Raw genomic sequence first — 12,255 nt, forward strand, 5'->3', positions numbered from 1 at the left:
AAAACAATAGTATAACAATACATCGGAGGGACGACTCAAAACAATAGCATAACAATACATCGGAGGGACGACTCAAAACAATAGTATAACAATACATCGGAGGGACGACTTAAAACAATACATCGGAGGGACGACTCAAAACAATAGTATAACAATACATCGGAGGGACGACTCAAAACAATAGTATAACAATACATCGGAGGGACGACTCAAAACAATAGTATAACAATACATCGGAGGGACGACTCAAAACAATAGCATAACAATACATCGGAGGGACGACTCAAAACAATAGCATAACAATACATCGGAGGGACGACTCAAAACAATAGTGAAACAATACATCGGAGGGACGACTTAAAACAATACATCGGAGGGACGACTCAAAACAATAGTATAACAATACATCGGAGGGACGACTCAAAACAATAGCATAACAATACATCGGAGGGACGACTCAAAACAATAGCATAACAATACATCGGAGGGACGACTCAAAACAATAGTGAAACAATACATCGGAGGGACGACTCAAAACAATAGTATAACAATACATCGGAGGGACGACTTAAAACAATAGTGAAACAATACATCGGAGGGACGACTCAAAACAATACATCGGAGGGACGACTCAAAACAATAGTATAACAATACATCGGAGGGACGACTCAAAACAATAGCATAACAATACATCGGAGGGACGACTCAAAACAATACATCGGAGGGACGACTCAAAACAATAGTATAACAATACATCGGAGGGACGACTCAAAACAATAGCATAACAATACATCGGAGGGACGACTCAAAACAATAGTATAACAATACATCGGAGGGACGACTCAAAACAATAGTATAACAATACATCGGAGGGACGACTCAAAACAATAGTATAACAATACATCGGAGGGACGACTTAAAACAATACATCGGAGGGACGACTCAAAACAATACATCGGAAGGACGACTTGACAGAGAGAGCTACATTTTTAGTGGCAGATGAAGGAAGTAATATTGATATGCCGTAGCGCGCGGGGACAAATGGATCATAGGCTCCTACACATCTATGATATATTTTCGAACAAAGCGAAGGAGAATTAACATCCACACACAGTAACTGAATTTAATCGTACACTATTGACCATCTCAGCTGTGTACACCAGTTACTAGTCATACCTCTATCTTCAGTGACATCTCAGCTGTGTACACCTGGCATGAAATCCAATTCTAGTTGTGATCGGAGGGACTCTTTTGAACTGTTGTTCCATCCTGGCGACAGTTTTGGTACAATTTGGTTAATTACCTACTTTATCAGCAACCATACCTCACATGATCAAACCATTTGTTAACATTTAGATATAAAAAAGAACACAAACGTAGTCATATTTATATGTATTGAACAACGCAGATTGTATCGACAATTTCTTACTTATCCGAAAACTATAATCTCAGTTCTAGATGTACCAAAGTGATGGTACAGTATGTTGTTACTCGGTGTTGACGTAATCTTACAATAGAATCTAAATAAAATAATCACAGTTAACCTATGGTACAGAATCAAAGGTAAAAACTAGGAAATGAGTCACAGATGTAGTTAACTCATATTTCATCTAACATTCAACTTTGAAAGTGTCAGATTAGGGAGTTAGAACTGACAGAGTGTGGCCGAATAGTCCACGACGTTCTTCCCTTGAACGACTTTCATTTTCACGCTCTATTTCGGATTGTCGTCTCTCCAATGCTATTTCCTTCCTTTCTTGTCCAGACAATGCTGCCACTTTGCCAGCTTTACTGAAATGAAGACCTTTTATATCGTTTGAATCTGTTTTTTCACGAGTTTGAATAATCTTGGCCATGGCTTGATCTTGTGGCATGTTAAGGATTGTGTTCAGAGGTTTTCGTCTGAACCTTTTCACGGCCGTAACCACTCTTGCTGCTCGTCTGAAGGTGGCCAACAAGTTCGCGTCCTTGCCGAATGCTGACAGCCCCTTTGGGCCTTTGCCGTCACCTTTTTTCCCGCCTGCTAGAGACGACCACACCTCACCGGTGGCTTTGTTTGGACATTTCGCTAAATCATCTGCAATTTCACAAAAAATAGAGATGTAACTGGCTTGAGGAAAAGTTGATAATGAATTTTTGTAACATATTTCCCAACAATATCATTTTTTGTAATATATTTCGCAACAAACTCTCGTAGCATATTTCAGAATTCTGTCAGACGCCCGAATCCAGACCAAATAATATAAAAAACAATTTTTACACAAACTGACACAAATTGAGCTAATATGGATTTGATGAATGATATGCATCTTTGACAAGTGGCATGATTTTAAATTTTAAAATGGAAGTTGAGACCTAATCTGAAATGTACATGTACACACAAAATACAAACATATTCCGAAGGTTCAAATCAATTACATACATATTTGTGTTGTATGAGTTATAAAACCGTTAGAAAATTCAATATACGTTTCAAATAGCATATAAAAAGAACAAAAAAATACCAACCAGGAAAATTTATATGATACCATCTTCAAACATATCATAAATCAACAGACAGCTGTTAACATATCAACACGAGTTTTAAGCATTCATCATATAAAAATAAACCCAAAAAGATCGAATCTTTTTTACATTATACCTCGATCATTTTGCAGAGGTTTAGAAGAAAGTTTCACTTCATTTTGGCGCCATTTTGACTTGTGTTCACTTGCGAGTACTTTCATGCTTTGCTTTGTTTTTATTTACCAAGATTGGTCATGTTCTGTATAGCGTTTAATTACATGTATTCTGTTACAGTTAAATGAGGCATCAGCGCGAACTCCGATATGGACGATATTAGTATATAACAGGTAGTAAGAGGCACTCGTTACTGTAGTCCGAATAAAGAGGCACTCGCTACTGTGATCCGAATAAAGAGACACTCGCTACTGTAATCTGAATAAAGAGACGCTCGCTACTGTGATCCGAATAAAGAGACACTCGCTACTGTAATCCGAATAAAGAGACACTCGCTACTGTAATCCGAATAAAGAGACACTCGCTACTGTGATCCGAATAAAGAGACACTCGCTACTGTAATCCGAATAAAGAGACACTCGCTACTGTAATCCGAATAAAGAGACACTCGCTACTGTGATCCGAATAAAGAGACACTCGCTACTGTAATCCGAATAAAGAGACACTCGCTACTGTAATCCGAATAAAGAGACACTCGCTACTGTAATCCGAATAAAGAGACACTCGCTACTGTAATCCGAATAAAGAGACACTCGCTACTGTGATCCGAATAAAGAGACACTCGCTACTGTGATCCGAATAAAGAGACACTCGCTACTGTGATCCGAATAAAGAGACACTCGCTACTGTGATCCGAATAGAGAGACACTCGCTACTGTGATCCGAATAAAGAGACACTCGCTACTGTGATCCGAATAAAGAGACACTCGCTACTGTGATCCGAATAAAGAGACACTCGCTACTGTGATCCGAATAAAGAGACACTCGCTACTGTGATCCGAATACAGAGACACTCGCTACTGTGATCCGAATACAGAGACACTCGCTACTGTGATCCGAATAAAGAGACACTCGCTACTGTGATCCGAATAAAGAGACACTCGCTACTGTGATCCGAATAAAGAGACACTCGCTACTGTGATCCGAATAAAGAGACACTCGCTACTGTGATCCGAATAAAGAGGCACTCGCTACTGTAATCCGAATAAAGAGACACTCGCTACTGTAATCCGAATAAGGAAGTTACTGTTAGATCTAATGGACCCCCTTAGTTATCAAACGAAATAGGGAGATTACTCCCTAAAGCATGCTCATAAAAAAAGTCAAGCGTACCCTAACTAGTGCTTCCTGGACAAAGTTCGACGTATTTGCAACAAATGTATTAACACCATCACACACGCTTAACTAACTTGTTTTTGTTTTGTTTTTTGTTTGTTGGGAACTTCGTAAATCATCTAATATAAACAATCGTGGAACACTGTACAGTTACCTAACTCTGGCAATTGTTGTATACCACCATTCATATCAATATCGTTGTCTCAGAGGACTTTGAGAAAGAGTTTTGATGTAATGGCGTCCCTCAGTCAACAGTTGATGACTAACGTTAATCTCCCAAACATTTACGACGAATGTTATCATTCTTTTTTTTGGCGCAAATAACCTTGAAGTTGCGGAACAGTTTACTTACCTTGAAATTGTTCTTAAATATAATAATAAATTCAATATTGTACAAAACCATCTATCAGTGCAAGGTCGATAGGCTGTGATAATTTACACTAAAAATATATAATTTGATCTTGTACGACCGTGCAATACCTCCATGTTTTTTTGTTTTTTTTTTTTTGTTTTTTTTTGTTTTTAGAAATCAGAAATAAAGGAAAATATTTACCCAGGCCCATCTGCTGGCTCAACTTCCTTCCTATCGGTCCTGCTACTCCAGTAACCATAGCAACTGCAGATGCCTTATCTTTTGGAATCGCTACTTTGGTCAGGTCAACTGAACTGGTCCCCGAACTAAGAAAGGAAAATGGCGGATTAACAGTGACTTACAATTACTTCATAACTAAAGGCTGTACCCGGGTCTGATGTGGCCGAGTAGGGCAATGGTCACCTTCCCAACCACGGGTGTACTCTAACCTCGCGAGCTCCCAACTGGGCAAACAAGCGATTCATATCAATTGATATACATGTAGTTCCTTACGGATTTGTTGCAAAGCCAAAAAGTATGTAGTTTTATTGTAACCGTATCTGGTTTATTTTACCAAGTTTTCTATAATATCCGGGTTTTATAGTACCAAGTTTTCTATAATATCCGGGTTTTATAGTACAGAGTTTTCAATAATATCCGGGTTTTATAGTACCAAGTTTTCTATAATATCCGGGTTTTATAGTACCAAGTTTTCTATAATATCCGAGTTTTATAGTACCAAGTTTCCTATAATATCCGGGTTTTACAGTACCAAGTTTTCTATGATATCGCAGCAGATCAAAATTACGCTGAATGCCACGTTTAGCTCCTGTTAATAATGACACCGGTTCAGACACTGACGAATCCTAGAAGGACGGAAAAGCTGTATGAAGTCACATTTTATCCATTATCTAGTCACTATTTTCCATATCTAGATACTATTTTTTCATTATCTAGTTACTTTTCCCCCATTATCTAGTCAATATTTTCCATTATTTAGTCACTATTCCTATTATCTAGTCACTATTTTCCATTATCTAGTCACTATTTTCCATTATTAGTCACTATCCCTATTATCTAGTCACTATTTTCCATTATTTAGTCACTATTTCCATTATCTAGTCACTATTTTCCATATCTAGTCACTATTTCCCATTATCTAGTCACTATTTTCCATATCTAGCTCCTATTTTCCAGTTCAGTACCTGTGGTTTTCGGCGACAGTACGTAAGACGTCTGTAACTCGAGTTCCTCTGTAGACATCGTCATGAAGATTACAGGAAAACCCGTGTTCAGCGAAGGGGTCGTATTCCGGATGGGCACCATGTGTGTCAGTCACTGGTGACAAATAATGGTGATCAAAAGTTAGACCATTCAACATACATAGGACAATTAATCATATTTACATTTACTGGAATGAAAAAGTTGGATATGCGGACATACATGGCACTTAATCTAGCTAACTTGTATTGAAGTTATGACAGTAATTCTCACAAATACACAAATCTTAAATGTATTAAAAATCTTACAAGAATTAAATTCTTACATCTATTCAAATCTTACATGTATTCAAATCTTACATGTACGCAAATCTTACATGTACGCAAATCTTAAATGTATTTAATTCTTACATGTATTCAAATCTTACATGTACGCAAATCTTACATGTACGCAAATCTTAAATGTATTCAAATCTTAAATGTATTCAATTCTTACATGTATTCAAATCTTAAATGTATTCAAATCTTAAATGTATTCAATTCTTACATGTATTCAAATATTAAATGTATTCAAATCTTACATGTATTCAAATCTTACACGTATTCAAATCTTACATGTACGCAAATCTTAAATATATTCAAATCTAAAATGTATTCAAATCTTAAATGTATTTAATTCTTACATGTATTCAAATCTTAAATGTATTTAATTCTTACATGTACGCAAATCTTAAATGTATTAAAATCTTAAATGTATTTAATTCTTACATGTATTCAAATCTTACATGTACGCAAATCTTACATGTACGCAAATCTTACATGTACGCAAATCTTAAATGTATTCAAATCTTAAATGTATTCAAATCTTACATGTACGCAAATCTTACATTGTACCAGTACCCAAAGTGAGACAACTCTCACAAAAATGTAAGATCTATTTAGCTAGGCCTATGTAGAACTTTCATGAAATATAATGTTTTGTTTACAAGTGTTTACTTAGTGGTTGTTTACAAGAAGTGTGTTACATAATTCCAGAAAAGAGATGTTTTGAGAATGCACTTGATTTGACAATATAGTATAAATACCACGACAGTTCAGTTGTTATTCAGAACTGGTTTACAATTGTTATTCAGAACTGGTTTACAATTGTTCAGGAGAGCTAAATGAATTCTGTTGGCGTATTAACCGCCTGTAACAGTGAACTGTTGGATTCGAGAACATTCTAAACTCTGTAGAAACGGATAGGAAAGGATTATTCAAGGACAGCTGTTATAAGATAAGTAATTAACATTGTTGATTTGACATACCATCTTGTACACCACGTTAATTGTAATTGTGAATTATCTCTGTATAACTTGCTTAGTTTTGTATATACAATGTATAATTAAATTGTGTTTTCATCTTTCAGACGTTGTACATAGTAAACGTAGCCATGTAACAGCTGATTTTAATCGGATTGCTTCGGAACTGATGTCGAATTTATAGTGCTACCCCACTGAAATCATACAGCTAAAGACTTCCAACATGACACCTTATCCGATCAAGTTGTACTACGATCATGTTAGATGAGCAGACGAATGACATACATACATATATAAAAAAAAAGAGTTGAGCTTTTATGATTATCATACGCTTGATTGCAAAATGTTTATAAATTTGTCTCTTTCGAGGTACAAACGACATGACTGTAGGCAAACAGACGTTGCAAATGTGTATTTTTCTCCAGATCCATTCATAGTAGAAGTCGAAAATATATCTGAAATATAATATGCTATTTACAACGGAATTTCGGACTAAATATCGAAATCCTAGTCACATCGCACATACCAGCAGCCACGGACATGGACGACATGGAAGAATCGCCGGCCAAAGGTTTACACATCCACTTCATCCTTACTATGGTGCTAATAGAGGGTCTCTTTCTGGGCTCGTAAGAAAGAATAGCCATCAGCAGTTCACGACAGTCTGTGGAAGGAATAGTTCGTAAAATTAGGATTACAAACTATCAATACATAATGGTATCACATGTAAACTCAATTATCATTGTATATAGAAAAGTATATAAAAAAAAGGGTCAAAGCTGAATTTTTGTGCATTCTCCCGTCAAAAACCTCCAGCTGTTCTGACGTCACGAGTAAGTAAGATACGGGTCCGTACAAAGTACCTACCTCTAGAGACATGTTTGCGGTACGTGAGCCGTTCTTGCATGGCGAAACGCATCACTGCTAAATCGTCGTCCCTGAAGGGCAGACGACCGCACAGCATAGCGTACAGGCAGACACCTACAACAAACGAGAACTTGGTAACAATACTCCACACTGCTATCACAACCACGAAAATAAAATGTACACGAAAATGAAGTATTTTACAGCATACCATTTCTACTGCTAGGTTCATAACTGTTGTGCACATTCCATTCACCGTTTTCAGATTTGTACATTTTATTTTCGTGGATGTCCTTGATATATTCCTTTGAGTGAGAAATAAAAGAAACATGAAAAGAGAATCTTAAAGATTTGAACAATTTTATCTTCAAAAATGGCTGCCATATACAGATATACTTACCCATACTCCATATGTCGGCCTTCGCGGCGTCATATTTCGGTTCTGTGAGCACTTCCGGTGCTGTGTAAACGTACGAGCCACATCGGGTAGCTACTTTTCGGTTTTCTGGAAACATGCGGGCAAATCCAAAATCTAAAAATAGATAAATGCACACACTCTAAAATAGGTCAAATAAACCACTCTGTAATTAAATCTGGAAAAAAACTAAGGTACCGAATGGATCGAATTAACATCTTCAGTAGTGTATTTGTCCGAACGCCAACCATTGCAACACTAATTTTCTCTACGCGGCTTTTCAATTCAACCGGGGTTCCGTTTCTTTTCGTATAATTCATTACATTGTAGCAAGTCTGTTTCAAATTATGATAACTTAAGATACAACGCAAAAATAGTTTACCCGCCAACTTGATGTTGTAATATTGATCGAGAAGGATGTTTTCACACTTGATATCACGGTGACAGACGCCATTTTCATGAAGATAGCTGACAATGTCTAATAACTGCTTAAAGATCCGACGGGCGTCTGGTTCGGAAAGATGGCCAAGCTTATTGACGAATGTGAGGAGATCTCCATTCGGGGCGTACTCCAGGACCAAGTAATAACAGGTGGCGCTACTGTACACTGAATATAGCTCCAGCTGAAAATGTCAAAAATGTTTCAACTCAAGTCAAATAAACAAGGCTTAACAATGAACAGCTCGTGTATACGAAATGGATGGCAATATCACATTCATATTAAACAGATGACAATAATAATAACAAAAATGAAAGAATTGAACTTAATATGTATTCAGTAATATATTTAGATAATGAGTAAGATATTACTTAACCTACGACTTAACAATCACAGCCGCAATATACAAGTGTGCTCTACATGTAACATATTTAGGTCATTATTGATTAAATTCATTGCAGTGCCACCGCTGGGGATCGAACCTATGACCTTCGACTTGTAAGTCTTATGCTCATCCAATCGAAGGTCTCTTGCTGAGCGATCATATTGCGATGCCATTTGATTACCAGAGCTACATACATATCGTATACTTATTAACATAGAATGTTTATTACTGAATGTATATTATGTCTTACCAATCCCGGGTGTTCAAGAGTCTGATTTAACAATATCTCTCTGGTCACAAACTTCTCCATTGATTCCTGTTTGTAGCGATTTTTCTTGATGATTTTAATTGCAACAATTTCATTCATCCGTTTTGCAACCGCCTTCTTGACCTTTGACCTTGGTCCCTCGCCGATAGTTTGACCAATCATGTAACCGCATGAATCTATGGAAACACCTTCGTGTCGGTCAGGTTTCCATATACCGTCATTTTCTCGCAGTGAGAAGTTTCCATCGAGATGGATGATATGCGGAGATCTCTCAGCGGCCATCTCGTCGTGAGGTATCCACACACTGTGACGTCATCAGATTATCAATATTGTGACGTCAGCAATATGACAACAGACTACGGTTAAGAAATATTACATTGTGACGTCATAATAGTAATGCATTTATTGACTTAAGTTTTCATTGATTTTTTTTCTGGTGAACAAACCCAACAAAGAGCATACTATCAAACCTTCGGTTGACGACATGCATGTTATCCAGGATAGACCCAAAGATAAGCATTCGCGTAGCCAAGTTATTATGTATGTGTATGCAGAGAAATAAAATGAGGGGTGAATGAGTACCGTATTATGATATACAGTGAAGTGTTTGGACAATTTAAGTCCTTCATTTAACGATGTCCGAATAGTTACGTTATCCTGTTTTCTTGAAACGACGAGCCTTGTACAGCATTTAGAATGGTAATTTGTGTTGACTTTACCTTATTTTGCACGCTTGAAATACATTTACATAATGTCAATATGTGTTCAATAAGCATACGTACATTACCATGGTCCATTGGAAAAGCAATACCTTTCCTGTGAGAAGAACTATTAAAGAAAGAAATCAAGACCAAAAACCTGAGATCTACCTTGTATTTAAGTCGCGTTACCGTGACACGACGTTTTGGGATGATCATTGCGACAAGGGGCGATGTTTCATGACTCATGCAATTTCTAAGAAATATTGATAACAAATTTCAGCTGTCAAAATCCAAGATGACCTCCTGGCGGCCATTTTGTTTTCCACTTATTCAGACTAAAAACTAAATTGCTAAATTTTTGTCTCTTTTTGTATTTTGTTTTGTTTTGTATTTTTTATTCAAAAATAAAACAATCTTTATCAGGCGTTACGCTACGCGCCTGATCAGGGTATTTCAAAGGAGTCTGCAGATATCTTGATGACGGAATGGAGAGACTAATAATAATATAGGGTCCATCTCCGGAGAGGGCGGCTATTTTGTCGCGAAAAACAAAGTAATTCACTCTGTTTATCTGTGAAAGATGTGATAGATATTTTTACAAACAATGTTTGATAGGAACCTTAGTTACAGTTCTATTAATAAATCTAAATCCTGTATTAGTTCACTGTTAGAGATAACTGGCTCTAATAACATCATGCAGGACAGTCTGATTCAAAGAACCTGCATTACCTCGATATTCACACACCTTGGATGTTTCTGTAGAACTAGAAAACCTGGGAACTTTAACACCAGTATATACTTTCTCTTTTCGTTTACTTTCTTACAAGTTACTTATGTAATTGGCTATATTGTCAAGTCAACGATGTCAGACATCGAGTCACCTCAAAAGATGTGACAATTAGAGTGACTGATTAATTAATTAATCACGTCCAAGATATCACCTGGAACCGATCTATTTGAAAGCTTCCTAAGAGAACCATAAACTGTGCATAGTGCAGACTATGTCTAAATACCTGAAACGTACGTATTAACAAAATGCGCGTGGAAGGACAAACTCGACTATTTTTAGTCATGAACTCGCCACACCATCAAGTTTGTTAACAAATTTTATCAAATTGGATAAAAAATGTACTAATGCTGGCAGGTGTGGATGTGACAGTTTTAAAACCACATTTCACCAGGAGCGCGTCTGTATCGGCGGCAAAAACAGCACAGGTTCCTATAACAGTCATTGTGAACTGACCATGTGTTTAATAAATTCTACAATAAAGAAATACATAAAAACACATCAACAAACGAACCTTGTAGTGTAGCCAGCGGTATCCCGAATCGATACGCGAACAGCAAGTGACATTCACAAGTGAGAGACAAATGTAGTTCTGGACTACTATAAGAATAAACATGTATGTGGTTGTAAATATGTTTATAAAGCTGTAACAAAGATCTTAGAAAGTGATTGTTTTTATTTTGCCTGATTTATCAACACAATTATTCATCTCTAAAATCTCATTTGGACCCTAAGTAGGTTAGGTTCATGGAATTCGGAGCTAAAATGAACTTTCTCTGAAAGCGAAGTTTGAGATAAATTCCATGAACTTCACTGCTACTTATATTTCGAAGAAGAAACATGAATATACATTTAACGTGTTTAAGTGTTTCCAACGGAAAACAATTGACATACTGTCAACAATAATAGTTTTCGAACTGTTTCATTTTCTACACCTGACCTTATGCAAATGAAAAGTATTCATACACCAGAACAGACATCACAACCGGAAGTAGGTCTCTACACATAAAATACCTGTATGGCACAGGTCCAAATATATATATATTGTAATATATCATGTTTACTAATATTAAATAGATCCTTTGCCTTTAAGTCACGGGAAGAGTCATTCTTTAAAAAAATGTTAACTAAAATTATAGTGGTATAATATAAAAGAATCCCTCGAACTTTTTTCTGCAAAGACACGAAATATTGAAAAAAAGACGACCGCTCTTTAAGGCGTTACACGCTACTGAAAGGTAAACTAGGAAAGCGTGGTGAGAAATTATCATATGAAAAATCTCAACATTCAACTTAGAAATTAGTTTTACTGAAAATGGAAAGAAAGGTGTCATGCTTGTCAAGAACGGACGGTAACCCGCACTGTCAACTGTTCTGACGTAAATGTACACCTGTCCTGCGCATAATTCATCAAAATCAGACAGTTCAGCACGTTTCGTAATTTCATATACAATGGAAATATTCATGTATGCGTAAAAAAATGTTATGATGACGTTTAGGTGAAAATTGCCAGAATTTGGCTAACTCCGCAATTGTGCCCACTACTCCTGATTCAAAGTTCTGATCCTATCCTCTCAAACAGCTTCATCAACATTGTGTTATCTACTATTCAGTGAAAGCTGTAAATCTCGTAGGTTTATTTAGCTGGTACCAATATACCACAAATTT

At 36.6% G+C, this 12,255-nt stretch overlaps 1 protein-coding gene across 1 annotated transcript; it reads right to left on the reverse strand.

Moving 5' to 3' along the window:
- Positions 1-1,382: 1,382 nt before the first annotated feature.
- On the reverse strand, positions 1,383-9,569 carry LOC117339290 (CBL-interacting serine/threonine-protein kinase 20-like). Its single transcript, XM_033900803.1, has 8 exons — positions 9,082-9,569; positions 8,390-8,630; positions 7,993-8,124; positions 7,596-7,709; positions 7,255-7,392; positions 5,413-5,545; positions 4,409-4,533; positions 1,383-2,077 (listed from the first exon to the last, which is right to left on the reverse strand). Exons 1-8 carry the CDS (start codon positions 9,379-9,381, stop codon positions 1,638-1,640), a joined length of 1,623 nt encoding a protein of 540 aa, XP_033756694.1. The 5' UTR covers positions 9,382-9,569; the 3' UTR covers positions 1,383-1,637.
- Between the last annotated feature and the right edge of the window lie 2,686 nt (positions 9,570-12,255).

This window comes from Pecten maximus, chromosome 1 (genome assembly GCF_902652985.1).
Source record: "Pecten maximus chromosome 1, xPecMax1.1, whole genome shotgun sequence".
Lineage (NCBI taxonomy): Eukaryota > Metazoa > Mollusca > Bivalvia > Pectinida > Pectinidae > Pecten > Pecten maximus.